This window comes from Syzygium oleosum, unplaced genomic scaffold (genome assembly GCF_021117445.2).
Source record: "Syzygium oleosum isolate NSW1041296 unplaced genomic scaffold, Sole_v2.1 Sole_v2.14, whole genome shotgun sequence".
Lineage (NCBI taxonomy): Eukaryota > Viridiplantae > Streptophyta > Magnoliopsida > Myrtales > Myrtaceae > Syzygium > Syzygium oleosum.
In genome coordinates this window covers 6,829,935-6,847,707 of record NW_026607498.1, presented here as the reverse complement: position 1 = coordinate 6,847,707, position 17,773 = coordinate 6,829,935, and the positions used below count along the sequence as shown (strand labels likewise).

General features: G+C 44.5%; 3 protein-coding genes across 6 annotated transcripts; 1 reads left to right on the top strand and 2 right to left on the bottom strand.

Moving 5' to 3' along the window:
* Positions 1 to 1,041: 1,041 nt before the first annotated feature.
* On the top strand, positions 1,042 to 3,253 carry LOC115690015 (uncharacterized). Its single transcript, XM_030616236.2, has 3 exons — positions 1,042 to 2,057; positions 2,172 to 2,723; positions 2,824 to 3,253. Exons 1-3 carry the CDS (start codon positions 1,086 to 1,088, stop codon positions 2,923 to 2,925), a joined length of 1,626 nt encoding a protein of 541 aa, XP_030472096.2. The 5' UTR covers positions 1,042 to 1,085; the 3' UTR covers positions 2,926 to 3,253.
* Positions 3,254 to 6,776: 3,523 nt separating this feature from the next.
* On the bottom strand, positions 6,777 to 11,600 carry LOC115689984 (uncharacterized). Of its 4 annotated transcripts, XM_056317699.1 has the most exons (10): positions 11,418 to 11,586; positions 10,772 to 11,143; positions 10,577 to 10,671; positions 9,748 to 9,852; positions 9,578 to 9,657; positions 8,115 to 8,205; positions 7,937 to 8,044; positions 7,618 to 7,704; positions 7,150 to 7,218; positions 6,777 to 7,060 (listed from the first exon to the last, which is right to left on the bottom strand). In XM_056317699.1, exons 1-10 carry the CDS (start codon positions 11,434 to 11,436, stop codon positions 6,929 to 6,931), a joined length of 1,158 nt encoding a protein of 385 aa, XP_056173674.1. In that variant the 5' UTR covers positions 11,437 to 11,586; the 3' UTR covers positions 6,777 to 6,928. The 4 variants fall into 4 exon arrangements, with proteins under 4 accessions (XP_056173674.1, XP_056173676.1, XP_056173677.1 ...); XM_056317701.1 differs by lacking the exon at positions 7,150 to 7,218 and having other exon boundaries at positions 11,418 to 11,597; XM_056317702.1 differs by lacking the exon at positions 7,150 to 7,218 and having other exon boundaries at positions 6,966 to 7,083; positions 11,418 to 11,592.
* A 430-nt stretch (positions 11,601 to 12,030) lies between these two features.
* LOC115690004 (probable methyltransferase PMT18) lies at positions 12,031 to 16,216 on the bottom strand. Its single transcript, XM_030616221.2, has 6 exons — positions 15,594 to 16,216; positions 14,010 to 14,726; positions 13,622 to 13,832; positions 13,138 to 13,435; positions 12,558 to 13,025; positions 12,031 to 12,465 (listed from the first exon to the last, which is right to left on the bottom strand). The coding sequence occupies exons 2-6, from the start codon at positions 14,703 to 14,705 to the stop codon at positions 12,237 to 12,239; spliced, it is 1,902 nt and encodes a 633-aa protein (XP_030472081.2). The 5' UTR covers positions 14,706 to 14,726; positions 15,594 to 16,216; the 3' UTR covers positions 12,031 to 12,236.
* Positions 16,217 to 17,773: the final 1,557 nt, after the last annotated feature.

The window sequence follows — 17,773 nt, the reverse complement described above, 5'->3', positions numbered from 1 at the left end:
AACGGAATGAAATTGTCGACACAATATGAAGAAATTGAAGACATTTGAGCGGAAAAGAAAGATAGTTCAAGATTTGAACACACTTTTGTAAGTTTGCTTATAAGATTGAATGCATTCAAGTTTTACAATTCAAAAATATGCTAGAGATTATGTGTAGTCGGTATAGAGAACACAATTCGTTGTCGCATTGATCCTTGTTTTTGTGATTATGTATAGTCGGCATGGGGAACGCAATTCGTTATCACATTGGCTCGAATTACACGCTTATTTTTGTGATTATGTGTAGTCGGCATATGGAATACAATTCGTTATCGCATTGACTCAAATTGTTTTATGTGTAATTGGCATAGGGAACACAACTTTAATTTCAAAATATATGATATTAAGTAGCGAGAAAAAAAAAAGAGTGATCGGTTCCATTGGACCAACCGGAATCGGACCGGACCGGTTCCCAATCTTAGGACCAGTCAGTCCGGTTCCGGTTCCGGTTCCGGTTCCCGGTCACCCCTCATGAAAGAGACCGCACCCACCAGTCGACATCGGCGCCCGGGCCCCCGCAAACTTTCGCGCGTGCTCGATTTACGTGAGCCCACCTCATCTCAACCGTTGAAACGCGACGCGCGGGCCCGGATGAACCCCGCGGGAATCTGACGGTCGGAACCCACAGCGAGCTCACGTAGGACCGCGCGTCCCGCGGACACGCGACGCCAAAAGCGGAGCCTCTTTAATGCGCGATCAAAGTAGCGGGAAGCGACGCGACGCGAAGCGAAGCTGTTCAACACCAGATCGCTAAGACGCATCTTTTTTAAGAAAAGAAGAGAAGAGAATAATGCGAATTTTTTCTTTTTTTTTTGGTCAAGAAGAGAATAATGCGATTTGACACACCAGAAGAAGCACCGAAGAATTCCATCTCTCTCTCTCTCCTCAAGCCTCCTTCTCTTCCCTTCCTTGCTTCTCAATCCATCGTCCGGCGGCGGCGGCGGCGGCGGCGCTTACCTCGGCTCGGCGGAACCCCCCGCACCGCACCCCCCGTCGCTGCCCCTCCTCTCGCCGCGATCGGGCGGCGGAAATGAGCGTTGGCGGCGATGGTGGCGAAGAAGGTGCAGACTCCCCCGCCGCAGCCGCCGCATGCTCAGGACCACCGCCCCGAATGCCGGGCCGTCAGGCCCCGCGGGAGCCGCCGGTGGCGCCATGGGGGCGGCGGCGGCGGCGGCACCGGGACCGCCGCGGTCGCGGTGGCCGCGCTCCTGATCTCCACCGCCGCGTGGCTCGCGCTCGTCTTCTCCGGCACCACGGCCCGCTGCTGGCAACGGTTGACGCATTTTGAAGGCAGTCCTCGTTCCGTCTCGTGGCGGGGCCATTACTCCTCCTCCGATCGCCATTACCCCGCTTCGTCTTCCTCGCCGCCGCCTCGTCCGGCGTCTCGCAATGGCAGCCTCTCGGGAGCGAAGCCGATCGCGGAGGAGTTGATGCTGAACCACATACTTTTCGGAATCGCTGGATCGTCGCGGTTGTGGAAGCGTCGGAAGGAGTACGTGAGGCTCTGGTGGCGACCTGAGGAAATGCGCGGCCACGTGTGGCTGGACGAGCAAGTGACTCACGACGACGATTCGCTGCCCCCGGTCATGGTCTCGGAGGACATCTCTCGCTTTCGCTACACAAACCCTACCGGCCACCCTTCCGGCCTCCGGATCGCTCGTGTCGTGGCGGAGAGCTTCCGCCTGGGGTTGCCGGATGTGCGGTGGTTTGTCCTAGGAGACGATGACACTATCTTTAATGTCAATAACCTTGTAGCTGTTCTTAGCAAGTATGATTGGTCTGAGATGGTTTACATTGGCGCTCCTTCGGAGAGTCACTCGGCGAATACTTACTTTAGCCACAATATGGCGTTTGGCGGTGGTGGGATTGCGATTAGTTATGCATTGGCCGATGCATTGTCCAAAATTCAGGATGAGTGTCTGGAGAGGTACCCCAAGCTGTATGGGAGTGATGATAGGCTTCACGCTTGCATTTCTGAAATTGGCGTTCCCTTGACGAGGGAAAGCGGCTTCCACCAGGTTTTTTACTTCACTCGATTCGTTTAAAGGAGGATGATGTAGTTGTTTTGTGTGATGGAGTTTGAATTTACTTGAAAATTAGCTAAAATAGAATTGTGTTTGATGTTCCGGCAGTGGGATATCCGCGGTAATGCACATGGCCTTTTGTCATCTCATCCGATTGCGCCCTTTGTTTCAATTCACCATGTGGAAGCCGTGGATCCATTTTATCCTGGGTTGAGCCCTTTGGAGAGCTTGAAGCTATTCACGAAGGCAATGAAGTCAGAACCTAGGAGCTTTTTGCAGCGGTCGATCTGTTATGACCAGGCACATCATCTCACATTTTCGGTGTCGCTGGGTTACGCTGTTCAAGTGTTCCCAAACATTGTGTATCCCCGTGACTTGGAGCGGTCGGAGCAGACTTATGTTGCCTGGAATAGGATCAGTCAAAGTAGTGAGTTTGACTTGGATACTAGGAATTCATTAAGGTCCCTCTGCAAAAAACCAATCCTGTTTTTCTTGAAAGATATAGGAAGAAGAGGGGATGCTATTGTGGGCACATATATGCAAGAAAGAGGAATAGATGATCTGAAAAGGAGAGTGTTTTGCTTTCTGCGGTCACCTCCCCTGCGTAATGTGCAGATTATCAAGGTCTTAAGTTATCCACTGAAAAAGAATTGGCATCTGGTGTGTTTTCCTTTTTCCTTCTTAAATTACTGGTGGAAATTTGGTGGTTTCTTGTTTGTATTTTGCTGCTAAAGTTGCATTCTGAAATGTTCCTGCACAGGTACCGCGTCGATTATGTTGCCAGACAGATGAAATTAGGGGCGACACTCTCAGTTTGACTGTGGGCCAATGTGAGAGTAGAGCTTTACATTCCATCATTTGATAATGTGTGACTGGTATGTGGCGGCGCTTGGTCTAGGGACCTCTTGTCGAGTTAAAGAATTGAGTAGAGAAGCTGGATCCTATAATGACCTTCCAGAGATTCAACCGCCTCTGACTTTTCATGGATTAACAATTACTGACTTCGGGTCTGTTAATTACCTGCTTAGCAAGGTGCAGTCCATGTATGAGGCTGATTTGTTCTATGCAGTTAACTTGATTGAGTTGAAGATGGTTGTGCGAGCACTTATCTCCGGATTACATTCTTTGCCTTCATTTTGCTAAGAAGGTTGTACGATGATAAATGAAGATTTAGCATTTCGAAATTGAAATCACTGTTGGTATGATAGATAGAAGGCCAAAATTAGCAATGCTAGCTTCCAGGTATATATTTCTGATATTCTTTTGTTGTTAATAGTCATTTTCCACTATAAGGTTGCGTGGTGGGATATATTGTCTATCTTCTTTCTTACTGGAGTTTGTGCCTCCACAGAAATTTTTGTGGCCTTGAAAGCATATACATAGACAATTGAAATGAGAATTGTTGGATATTTGACCACATTTTTTCCATTTGACAAATGTAGGAGGAATGCAAAGTAAATAGGACCAAATATTGCTGGCTATATGCAGGCACTTCCACGTACTAACCATAGTTTGACCAATGAGGTACTTATGAGCTAGATGGTAATATTACAGAAGAAATCAAAAAGTAAGATTTCGCTGAGAATTTGGAGTAGCTAGAGGCTGAAGTACTGCCTACATTCCTTTTCCCATAGGTTGATACTGCTCAGAAAAAACAGATTTGTTATCTGGTAATTACTTTTCGGTCAGAATTTAAGATTGCAGGAGTTACTGATGCAAGATATATGCACTCTGACCAATTAAGGCGAATACTATATAGTTTTGTTTCCTTATTTCTGTTCTTTTTTTTTCTCTGGGGTGGAGGGTGTTGGTTGTGGGTGCCTTCAGTGTTAAAAAAGTAACCAGATGCTACTGCCTCTTGACAACTTCCAGCTTCCCTGTTTGTAGACGTGTTACAGGAACCCTGAGTGTGGATGCAGGATTAGAAAACTGACTGGTTCTTTTGCATGGGCTTGTTGTGCGCTTGTAATTGAAAGTCTTTATGTTATAAAGTGCTGCCCCTGCCTTCACTTCTCGTTCCGTGTACTTTTGTCCTTTCCTCATTCCCTGCCTCGATTCATTACCTCTGAAAATGGTAGTGAGGATTCTGGCGGAATAAAGTAAGCCTATTGCAGTATGGGGCGGGCGCCTTCAAGCTTTCTTTCGCAGGACCAGCTGAAGCTATTGATTGTAGCAGCTCCGTCTCATTCATCACACCTCGGTCAAAGGAAGGGGGCGGTCCTGATTCCGGGACGGAGCCTAGTATTGGAAAATTCGGGACTTACGACCGCTGCATGACGTAAGCTAATCCATGCAAAACAGTTCAAATCATGCTAATTAATGTGCGATTTTTTTTCAACTTCTTGTTTGTCATAGGGTTCCCCTGGATGCATGTATTTTACATTGCAGAAGAGATGTTGCTTGTCGACACTCTTTCATTAAATTTATGTTGCTGCGCTTCTTGGTCCTCTAATTCTGGCAATTGTGTATATTAGGAGTTGCTTGGAACCAGTTGTTATGGCATTCTCCACAGGGATTTCGTGACTAGATGTAGCTGTTGCGTTTGCTTTTGTGGGTCTCGAACCCGGTGGTAATCTCCTTGGTTTACCCTAGGGTGACTGAATTAACAGCAGGACATCGAGTTAAACCAAGCCTATGATGGGCCTTAGAACATGATAATCTCCTTCGTACTTTTTCCCCCATCGAAACTGAATAACAGTGATCTAATTATTCGTGTCTATCTGGTTCCTCCCTCCCTTTGACCCCGGCATATTGTGGAAGTCGTCTGAGAAGAGAAGCTCATTCTTTCTCTTGTTTTTCGTCTCTATGTCTGTTGATTAATACCTGTGATATAGATACTGGGGTGTCAGCGGTTCAGCTCGGATCTCACCAGTACCCAAATCGAACCAAACATAGAAGGCGGCATGCTTCTTGTAATTCGAACCGATTAATATCTGAACCAAAAACACGGTTTGGATTGGATTGGGTGTTTTTTTGTCTCTTCTTCACCCTCCTCCTTCACCGTAACCCAACCTCTGTAACTATGCTTATTTCTCTCTCCTCCTTCCTTTACCCTTTCTCTGTAACCATCCCCTTTTCCCTAACTTCCAATGTCGCCGACGACTGCCAGCCCACCTTTGAGCTCGACAGCAAGAATCGAGCTGCCTACATCCACCTGCTCACGTCTTTATCTCTATCTCCCCGCCTCTGCGATTGTCCTTCCTACGGCCACCGAACATATCAAGCTCTCTTTTCTTTAAAAAAAAAAGAGAAGAAATTTGTCTGAGGAACTATCCTAATCACAACATAAGAATAAGTGCAAGACAGGAGACTGTTAGGAGCGCACAGCAGAGGGGATCGCCAAGAGAGACTCCAAGTCTGACTCATCAACACATCCAGTTGAAGCTACCTTCATTTAAAAACTCAAGCCGATGTGTTATGGATTAACTTAGATATATTAATTGCTCAACACCACATCGATTCTCCAATATGGGACTTCTCTAATACAACTTACACGTGCATCTCAACAATCTTTGCCTCACATGTGAACTCAATATTAGGTCTGCTCCCCCTTAATTCAGGTAGCATTCTACACCAATACATCTCAACTTGAATCTCCGTCAACACCCATCTTTCATCGCTAGTCTCTTTCTCCAAATCGAACCATGAAGGCTACCATCGGAACCGCATTGATATACTACAACACCCACCGCCCTAGAAACCACTTTGGTCACTAGATTTCTTAGTTGGGAGTGGCCACCAATCATCCATCGACTCTGATACCATTTGTTGGGAGCGCACAGCAGAAGCCATATACCTTCACGAGGATTGCTAAAAGAATTCCAATTTTGAGCCCGTTAACATATCTAGTTAGACCCTCTTTCATTCAAAAGCTTAAATTAATAAGTTATGGGCCGACACACCACACCAATTCTCCGATGTAAGATTTCTCTAACATAATTCATATGTGCATCTCAATGGAGACATTTTAAGATAGCTTCACATTCGATGGAATGTGTTCCGGTTTCCGATCCAAACCGAAATTTTAATCATACCTGTTCTTCATTTATTACCGAACCGAAAGGAGACCAAACGCGAATTTTTCGATTCGGATCGGTTCGATTTTCGGGTATTTTTTACACCCCTAAATACTGGTTTTTAGGCTATCATATTTCTGCCAGCCTATGAACTTTCCTATTCTAACCATGCCATGCCAATTGGACTGTCGGAAGCCTTTGCAAAAATAGGGGCCTTTATGGGGGTTGCTTTGCCTCTCTCTTTTATAATGCATATCTGAGGATGTTATCAGTTAAAAGCTCATAAATGCCATTACAGCACAGGCCATTCAAGAATGAAGGTTTCCATAGTCGACTGGTGCCGACCTGAGGGTTAGTGGAATATATAGATGTCCAAGGGAGTGCGTCTCTGAACTGTAGGCATGACACTCGTATTTTGTCCCGAAGAAGAGGTGGAATTTGAATTGCATGATGAATGTAGTAGGGAGGTTACGACGAGGTGTAACGCATAAGCCACGAGTTTACCTTCTCTGGGAAGTTATACTATACTATAGGCGTCCGTCACACTGGTTTTCCCTGGGGCTCTAACCTGTTTCCCTTTGTTTCAGTCTGTCCTCAAGAGACCAACTTGTCAATATACTGTCTGACTAAGGATATGATTCATTCTTTTGCCATTTTTGTTGTTGATATTCTAGTGTGTCCTTAGTGAAGTGAATCGTTTGGTCAAAAGAAAATTTCCATGATCAACGGAATGACGCCTCTGGTGTTATTTGGAGGACGATTCAGATAATATCAGAATACATGAGGGGGAAAAGATTACTAAAACACAATCAGGAGCTACGTAAAGATCAACATACTAGTTCAAGATGCTTAATCTAGTTCCTGCTTGCTCTTTGTTCTCTTCATCTTTGCCTTAAACCTCGACTTAGCCATCAGAGTCTGTATGGTATTTGCAAAGTTCCCAACGGCCATCAGAACCAACAGGATCCCACAGAATATCACCTGCCAAGCTCATTTTTAATGATCTGTTAACAACACAAACAATGATAGCTCGGTGGTAACACAAGGGACAGTGATAAAAAGCATGTTACCTGCCATTCAGAAACTACCCCAACTAATGCAGTTTGGAGCAGCAGGAACCCCACATAGGCCTCAAAACCCTAAAGTCAAGAATGGCGGACACATCTTAGCTCGGCGAATTTCCATACAATTCACCATGTCTAACAGAAGTAATTTGTGCATCAGTTCAGCGTAAGGTTTTCGAGTTAGACATGCAAAAGACTTCGCCAAACATAATTTGAGTAGGCCAGCCTTTCAATAAAGTGATTACTGTCATGCCTATTTGCTGCATTTAGACCGCCAAGTAAAAAGTCCACTTTGGCGACAGACCTAGAAATACATCTCGCTTAATGCTTATTACAAAGTCTTGCAACAAGCAATGGTTAGCAATACAGAAACTGCCTTTTTTGTTCAAATTCTCCGCTCTCTGCATTCGACAACTTTCGAGCATCAGTAAATATTGCCCATATACCTACCAACTTATATTACAAGTGGATTACCTGCATAATGAAAAGTATAGGGCAAAGAAGCCATAATTGGCCATCCACACCTGCAGTTTCTCCCCAGACAACATCCATTCTCTTAGCCTGTAATAAGCACACAATGAAGAGTAGTCACCATCAGAAGTACTTTTGTTTTTGAAATTTTATTCATGACTATGCAATGACAAAATATGTCCCAAGAAAAGAAAAGGGCAATGTCCGCAATCAATTCATGAAAAAATAAAAAATAAATAAAGAACCATACGAGAAATATTCCATGTTAACATCATTCAACCACAGCATTCATAGTCCTCTTCTAGAAGAAGAATTATGACACCTTGCCCAGTGCAATGCGAGTGTAAAGTCTCTGACGTTGATATCTATTCTGTAGAAGCATCGCAACTCCTTGCATTATAGCCCATTGAAGGAAAAGTTGTACACCTCTCTGCACAGGATTCATCTAATTAGTCCCGAAAGCAGAGCCAGTCAATTAGTGGTTCTGTAGCAAAACTGACCTGCTTTTGAGCACAGTTTGGTTGTCCTTTGATCTCCCATGTTAGGCTGACGAGGGCCATAATCATTGCACAGTAGTGATGGTATATCCACCTGAAGATGATAACTCAGTAACTTTGTTCGAATGCTCTTGGTATCTCTTAAGTATAATAGAGACAAAAGATAGTCAGACATGCTTCCACATTATCATTCAGAAGAAAGATTCAGAAAAATGGAACATGTAGATGCAACACTTGCTCAGTTAATCTCTCTCTCTCTCTCTCTCTCTCTCAAGCGCGCGCGCGCACAGTAATGTGTCTCTCTCAAAAATCATTTTACTCTTGGTTTAGCGTGAGTAAAGAAAGCCTCAATCGCACTCCTAGCAGTCTCTTCATAACCATATCAAGCATCATATGCAGACCTGTTTATAAAACGAAAGTGTCAATCTGTGTTTTTTGTTAGCAATCACAAGATAATTTTAAATACACGTCGAAGAAGCATTTCGTATCTTTCTTTGCTTCCAATACTTCGTACAATTCAAAGCCAACATTCAATGGCTTCTCTCTAGCACATGATCTACAATTCGTCCTCAGTCCCTTGTCCTTTCTCATTTGCCAAGATGGTGTAAATCCTAACAACCAAGCAGAATGATAGCTACTTAGCTAGCTTTAACCATAATCGCTTATAGTAATCGTCCGGAGAAGAAAATCATGATTGATCATTTTCAGCTAGAGAATAAAAGGTGACTTGGATTATGTTGTGGGTAGAGCCAACTGCGAATGCCTTTTCTTTTTGCTGTTTGGTTTTACTAGAATAACAATAAATTACACCATCAACCAACTTGTTCTCCACAAGATGGCACAGATACACGCACTGAGGTAAGCTACATGGATTCTACTGGATAAATTACTAGAGATTTTTTAGGAGTAGTTCTGCAGTGGTCTTAAGGGTCATCTCTAGTTTCTCTAGTTAGCTACAGAGAAAACTGCTAAGGATGAAAAAGCAGAGAATTTGGACACCAATGATTATATTTCTTCTACTTCTCTTTTACTTTATTTTATTGGGTTGGGTGGGGTAGGTTCTCAAATATATCATCTAACATAGCACCTTTCAACTTCCTGGCTAGAACAGGTACTGAGAAGTTCGACATTCAATATTGGGCACCATAAAAGCTGGACTGTAGAAACTTCACTATGTAAGAAAGTTTAAGAGCGAGATCGCCTTCCCTACTATCATCCTCATGGCCTTATTACTCTTCTAATTGCTCCACAGTGTACGACTCTTCAGCTCCTAGAAATAGCATTCCACAAATTTCTTCCTTTTCAACCAACAACAACTCAAAGTCTAGTCGTTACACATCAAGTTCAACTTAGAAGAAGCATAATTCATGTAGTACTCAAGTAATTCTCCTTGGACCCTAATACATGTCGAAAGATAAGTAAAACTGCAGAGGAGCTCAATGGCAACAAGAATATTCTTCACTCACCATGGCCTAATATCACTTCCATTGATGCTTAGTATGTTTTCTCTCAATGCCAAACCAGTGTAGAGGAATAATAGCCATGCCTGCCATGCATATACCCATGACAAGTTACATCCGATTCATACAAATATATGCAAACCTTCAAACTGTTCGAGAAACATGTAGAGCAGTACCTGGTACAGCTGAACAGGAAATGTCGGAAAACATCCATCCCACAGCCAAGATCTTAACACCAGAAGTGCAGATGGGAAAATGAGAAAGAGGAGAGCGGTTCTATCCTGTTCAAAACAGATCGTGGAATGAGTGAATGCAAATTATGCAACTCCCCACTCTTTCAGAATATAAAATAGGTGCAAGATTAACCAGTGTGCAATTAGAAATGTTATGTGTGCCAACAAAGAATGCTGATAGATAGAACAGACTCAGGTTGCTTCATGTAACATTCCCATGGGATAATCAATTTAGCTAATAATCACATGTATCTAGCAAACACTCTCTATATGCAATCACCCTGCCAACCATACTAAATATGGTCGTAGCAGTATCCAGGTTTTCAGGCCAAAAATTCCTTCATTGAAAGTCAAGTGGAGTCTAACCCTACTTCGAATAAACGAGCTGCGGCAAAGAGGTTGAAGTTAATCAATGGAATTTACCTCTCTTCAAATTCTGATTCATACATTAAGTAGTTTAGTATATCCAAATGAGCTTGTTATGACAAAATTGCTGCGAACTCTGCGAGAATACAAAACTCTCTAATTTCTGTTGATATGGCAGCGCGGTGGTGACTCGCCTATACAACACTCAATCACTACCAAGTGCGTCCACTGAGAATACTCAGTCCAAGACAAGAACAAATGATTACGGATAGCGAAAGTGATGAATTATTCAGATCTCCAGGAAACAACAAGAACAAGAAGTCCCTTACCAAAAAAAAACAAGAACAAGAAGTCAAATGCTCTGTTCAAGGACAACAAAGTACTGGAACTGAAATGGGAACATTACTCTGTAACTGTTATACTCTTCCTTGACTTTCAGCTGCACCTCTTTCCTCAAGGCACGCACGTTAATCGGACCCAGAAACATCCTCACGAAGCCGCCTGCACACCATCATCCACCGCCACGACAAGCACGTAAACGACAAGGACAACGAAACCGGGCGGCACGGGAAAGGGAACGAGAACGAGCCGAATCACGCACCTTGAGCTTTCGACGGAAGAAACGACGACGCGTCTCCGTCGGCCACGATGCACCTGGCCCTCTGCAGCTCCTCCTCGAGCCTCTCCGCGAGCTTCGAATCCAGCAGCCCGCCGCTCGCGTGAGCACCGACGGCGGCCCGGAGGCGGCGGATGGACGAGTCGAGCGCGAGCGTGCGCTGCCGCACCGACTGCTCCTCGCTCGACGCGCGGGCGACATGCGCGGCGGCGGCGTCCTGGAGCTCCTTCGCCAGCTCCACCGCCCGCCGCACCTCCTCCTCCATCCGCCTCTCCGCCTCCTCTTCCTCCTCCGACCTCGCTCCGCCGTCGCCGTCCATCACCGACCCCGCGACCGCGACACCGACCGCTCCTGCGGCTGCTCGCGAGGTTCGTTAGCAGAGATCACCGGTTCGTCCGGGCGTGCGTGCGTGCGTGCTCTGTATTGCGTGCGGAATGTGAGCGCCAGATGCATTGACGGAGGCACACGGATCGCTGTGAAGCCACGTGGATGCAACCTCTGTCTCTCTCTGGAGAGCTAGAGAGAGACAGAGTCAAAGGAGAAACACAATCAACGGAAAAAGAAACGGACAGAGAAGCAGAACAAAGATGTGTGGATGGGAACGGTTTGGAGAAGTTGATGTGGTGCACACCTTCCTTCCTTCCAATCATTACTACTAATTTGCATAATCACCAGAAGCAGAGCTTCAATGGTGGAGACAACAGCTTCAATCAGAAAAAAACTGCATTGATCCAGGAATTTAGGACCGATCAGCACCGCCGGCGATCCGCCCCGAAAGTAGTCATAGAAATTCCACACCCGCGATCGAAATGTTCGGTTTGAGCGATAACTACTCCCGGTTACCATGATTGGTCAAGATTACAGAGCATTTGGTTCAGATGGTTGACCTGCATACCCAGACTCGGCCACATTCTATTAATATGCCTAGGATCTTCTTCATTCAACACATCTTCCCGTTGTGCAGCATGCATATGGTAGGCAATGAAGATACCTCGAATTTAGAAAGATGGATGTGCTAGGGAACCCTAAGTCGCAAATGCGGAAAATCATCATTGAGGACCTTGTCATTGCACAATACATTCTTGGCAATCAGAGAGAAAGAAAATCGATACGTACAGAAAAAGTAGAATCCGATGTCGGGAACCTAAACATGCCAGGTGAACTGCAATCCACAACATGGATAGAAAGCATTCATCTGGCAACAGCTGACAATAATACAATGATGTCAACGGTGACACGCGATATAAAGTCGCGAATGAAATATACCCTTATCATTTAAAAGTTTCTCCATAGCATACAAAACTATCTGATTTCGTGCCATCAGATGGCATTGGCCGTTTAACCAACAAAATCTAGAGTTATCACAAGAAGATTTCTAGAAGAGAGAGGGAAAAAGGCGAACCCCATGAACTCCAAGCCAAAAATCATATGTATAGTACAACAATGCCTACTAGAGCTGTTTCTGCGAGGGTTTGCCGGTCCAATAAGTTTTCACAGCAACAAGAATCTTCTCGGGATTGAAGGGTCCGCTTTCATGGTCCATGATCTGGCTCTTCCATCTCATTCCATCTGTTATACTCTTGATCTTTACAAGGACTTCAACCGTGTCCCGGAATATAACAGTTCCTTCAGGCCTCAAGATTCGGTCCATCTCCAGCAGGATGTATGTAATGTCACACCTTCGGAAAGCAAGCAAGAAGGCAAATTCAGACCAGGTATCGAAACAATGTAGCATATGGGAAATGAAAAAGTGTCAATCGCAATACATTACCTGTCCTGATAGATACTGAACAAGCCACCGGCATGGATGAGATCGTACGTTCTTGGGTATGTTGAAAATGCCTCGCACCAGTCCTGGTAGGTGCCAATGAAACCACGCTCGTAGATCACGCCAAGAGTGTCGTGGTTAGTGTCCACGGGCACCACATTCATGACCCACACGGGATATTTAGTTAGTGCGGCTGCAAATCCACCGAGGTTAGCATTCATGTCCATCACATTGCGGTATCGTCCCTGCGGTAGAGGACCAATTATCCGCTTGTAGTGTGACACCCGGTCCTTCCATAATTCATTATCCTCCTTGTATTTCTCAGCAGTGATTCCTGGGATTGAGCCGCTGCTTATTCTAGGGGGGACGGCAAAGGCACGCTCTGGCCATTTCTCCACTGCACCGCCAGCTACTTCGTCCGAGCTGCTGACTTCTGGCAATGGGGTTATGCAAGTTTCCATTTCTCTGTACCTGTAAGGCAAAAAAACCGCACAATTAGAAAGTTATGTACGAACATGTTGCCATTTGAAAAATAAAAAATGGTCTTTCTGATTAAAAGATGAAAGATGATGACGATGAGTACCAAGCAGTGTCGGGATTGTCCGCCTTGCATATGTGAGGCGTTTTATAAATGCTCCGGCTCTTGATGCACTCAATGTGGTTGATAGGCTTTTGCCAAATCGCAAGATCATTCTTTTCAATCACCTTATTCCAGCATAGGCGCTTGGCGACCTCCTCTATTGAGTCTTGCTCTTGCTTCAAGTCTTCTTGGGTTCTTTCCCAGCCTCTCCAGTACTTTTTCCAGCGGATTGGGGGACCAGAAAGAATCCAATAACCACCGGGCCTAAGCACCCTGTCCACTTCAATTAGGTAGAGTCCATCTGCAGATGACTCCGAGCAAAGAACAATTAGAGCAGAAACACATAAGGCAAGCCAAAAATAGACGAGAATCAAAGGCCGGTTCATGAGCATGCAACATAGATTCCATCCTAGATAATTGGTTCCACATGGAAAGTAATTTGATCACAGATTTTTATGGATCAAGATATGAAAAATGAAATGCTTACCAAACTCTTTCCACGGAATCAAGCAGCGGGAGCAATGCGCCATGTCGAATGCTCTGGCTGGGTAAGGAAGTCTTTGAGAAGCCATGATCCCAATCATGGCCGGCACTCCTCGCTCTAGAGCAAACTGGACCTGCGCCTCGTGAGTATCCCTCGGGGCAAAAGACATGGTTAGGATGTCCCTCTTCAGCAGGTAAGCACCCCAACTAGCAACCTGACCAACCCCAAGACTACATCACATTAGCAATTACATCCTCATTTCTGGAAAATAAGAAATTGAAGAGAATCCAAAAGGCACAATTTCACAAGTCACAGTCACCACTGTCCTCAACTTTGGGTAGAACAGAACCAGAACATGAAACTACACTTCCAGAGATATCAGATCACTTACCCCACAGCCCGTATCAATTGCAGTTCTAATTTTTCCACTCGTAAGAGGTATCAGCTCATTAATATCATCTATATACGCATCAGCACCTCGAGGAAACATGGTTCCTCCTCCAGGGAATCTGAACCGTTCGCCCTCAACTTGGATCCAATTTTGCACAGCCTTCTCGATGCTGAGCTCTCTGTGAGGTATATTGTCGTACCACGCATAGTCTCGGCTCTGAGGCCATTTGAAGGGGGTCTTATACTTTGGTGGAGCAGGAATCATACACCTTAGTAACTCATCTTTCTTGGGGCAATGCCGTTCTCGGTACTTCAGCATATTCCTATCGAACTTCCTCCCCCTCTGCGGATCTTGGCAAGGAGTGTATTCACTATAGGCCATATCACATGCAGGAATCGTCTCCACAGCATCAGAGTCATTGAAGGTGACCTGATGGTGGCTTTGGAAGTCCAACGAGACCGACTCTGAAGATGAAGAGAGTTTGGTGGACTGGCCATCGCCTGCATTGGGGTTGTCGGCATCACATTTAATTCTGGTGTAGGCTTCAGACTGATTATTTGGGACAGGCGTGCTCTGCCATGCTCCCAAAACGTAGAACAACACACATAGACCGCTAACACATACTATATAGGTGAGACGTCTCTTCTTAGATTCGATGTGATGATGCTTCGGCGATCCACTGTATTCCTTGGCCATCGGTATGATTGTTTATGATCTCTGCAGAAATTTCGAGAAATCAAGAATATTAGACTCAACAACATCAGCTAGGTTCCAACCAAAAATAAAAATAAAAAACATTAGCTAGGAAACCAGGTTGGTTTAGATAACTTAAAACATTCTGTCTAAGGCCTCAAACTGGCCTAAAAACTCCGTAATAGGAATAGCTCGAAGAATATTCTCACTTATAGATGAGCCAGCTGCTTTTACTCATTGCCATATTTTCTGCTTCTAACATCAACCATGATTATGGGGCACAGATTAAGAACAAAGGCAAAAAATTGCTCAGAAATGAGGGTAATTAAATTCAAAACAAAGCATATTGTTCTGGTGTTGACTTCGAGTGCCGATGGATTAGCAAACCTAGCAGAAGATGGCCATCAAACAGGGGGAACGGAACGCAGACATGTAAGAGAAGGTACAGAGAACTCACGGATCAATGGAATGCCAACAGCTAGTTTTTGACTTGAAAAGAAGGATTTTTCTCGACCTAGAAGCAGTCTCAAGGGAAAGTGCAAAAGCCCCAGACACCAGAGAAATCGAAAATACAATGGAAAAATAGGGGAAAAGTTGCACTTCCAAGCAAATAATAGACCACCCAGTTGAAACTCCAAGAGGATGTTTGCCTCTCAAAGGCCTAAGCTTTACCTCTTTCTAACAAAAAAAAAATGAAGTAAACAACAAAGCTCTCTCTCTCTCTCTCTCTCTCTCTCTCTCTCTCTCTCTCTCTCTCTCTCTCTCTCCTCTGCAAATACCACCCCCACCGGATCCATGTCAAAACAGCATAAAACATCTCATCGGAGCTTAACATGGCGAAACACAATAACCTAAAGAAAGACAAGAGAAATGAGAGAAGAGGCCACGCACCCGGAAAAGATTCTCAGCTACAGACACTCCCGGAAACGTCTAACATTCAAATCGAAACGGGCATTGGAGGCTTTGGAGCTCGGGATCTCATTTCTCGCGTTACTTCATGGGGACGGAGGGATCTTTAGCGGAACCCAGAAACCATGGGAGCTTGGGAAAGCGAGAAAACAATGGAAAAACGAAGGGGAAAGTATGCTCCTTTGTTACGAGAATAAAGAAAGGCTATAATGGTATCATCACCTCCTAAAAAGATCATCTTTTTTCTTTATTTTTTTTTTCTTTTCTGGTTTGTCTTTCCGTCATTACAGGAGGAGGGAGGGAGAGTGGTGACCGGTGAGTAAACAAGTGAGAGAAATGGCAAGCACAGGAGGACAGAACGTATTTTTAGTAAAAGGGGTGACAGGGAAAAACGAGAACAAAGAAGGGCTGTGATTGGATTGAGTGGCCCGTTACTTCTTGCTTATCATCATTAGTTCTTGTTATCTCCACTAAATAAGGAGAGGGAGAGAGAGAGACAGAACGACAGAGACAGAGGATTTGGTCTAAATGAACAGAGACCATGAAGGTCTGAGGGCAGTGAGCATTCACAGGAGACTGACCAGCCTCAATTTCCTCTGCACCCCACCTTCTCTTCCCTCCCCCCTCCTCTCTCTCTCTCTCTCTCTCCTCTCTCTTACTTCTCTGATTAAAAAAATGAGAAATTTTTGCTTTTCATGCCCCTGTTGCTATTAAAAGATAGGAGAAAAGAAAAGGGTGGTGGGGATTCTCGTCTTTCGAGGTTCCTAAACCCACATCGACGTGGGTCTACAAAGGCGGAAGGGCGCCACCAATCGTCAAAGTTTACCCAATTTTTCTAATCACCGCCTTTCCCGGGGACAATAATTCAACGCATCTTCGAACCCCCGATTGACATTTATCTGAGCTTTTTGTTTCTTCTTTCTTTGTTGTTGGAGGAGGGGCTGAGAAACTTGAGATGTGTTCAGAGAAAAAAAGGGGAAAAACAAGAGATGTATCGTGGCTTCAAGAATCTGGGGGGTTCCGGTTTAAGACAGGACTGGCTTCCCTTATCCATTTTGTTCCTTTGTAAAGGAGGACGTGAAGGGATCCAAAAGGAGAAAGCAAAGAAACCAAAAAAGAAATTAAAATGAAACATAGTAAAGATATGACATTCAGTTTGTTTAGGTTAGTCCGAACTTTTCTGCAGGAACCAGGAGTTTTCAGCTGCATTCCTTGGATAAATATCAACTAATTGTTGAAAAAATCAACTTTTTGAAAGATCTTTGAGGAAGTGATGTGGAAAAACTGAATCTTGGCATGATCAGCAACCCTATCTTTACATTCGGGCATAAACTTAAGGATGTCTCATTTGATAACCCGCTGAATTAGCAAATATTTGCAAGGATTTCATGAATTTTTTCTGATTATTTTGATTTGTTATTTTAAGCATAGATTCGTCACGTGCTTGTATGTATGTCATACCACGTACCATCGCAAGACTAAACATGGAGAATTTTTCTCTTCCACTGACTCTAACAAGGTATGAAAGTCAAATCTAAGTACTTCCGATTTTGATGTTGATAACACAGATCTGATGCGGACTGATATAAGTCCAATGTGGGCATCTTGGCATAGCCCAACGCCGAGTCTAAAAGGAAAGCAGGCGCGCTGGCAAACACAAGGCGAGCTTATTCTGAAGAAGAACAGCTCACGAGCCTGATAGAAGGTAGTAATACAATCCGGACCTCACGTTTCGAATCTACATAGTCAGATAGTCGAATCCTCAACGAAAGGGAATGGGAGCACACGAAGTCAGTTGTGATCCACTGTTAGAAAGATTTTTCCCACGATCCCACACTCCCGAGAAATAAAAAACATTAGGTCATCTAAGTAAGTATAAATAGTCCAGAAACGATGCCAATTACTTTGTCAAAGCTTGCTATAGAGTTATCTGGGTACTGACTTGGCCATCAATGGGTCTCCAAACTATTGTGTGTAGGGAGTTGAGAGCGAAAGGCCTACAAGATCGTTTGGATTCGCAAAGACGGTCGGTCCACTACTCGAATTGAATACATGCGTTAATATAAGTGTCCCTCTTTCAATTGTATTCTACTAGTGTCCCATTTCCCCCCTTCTAGTCCAGCTCATGTCTGTTATTTAACATTGCGAGCTCATACCATTCA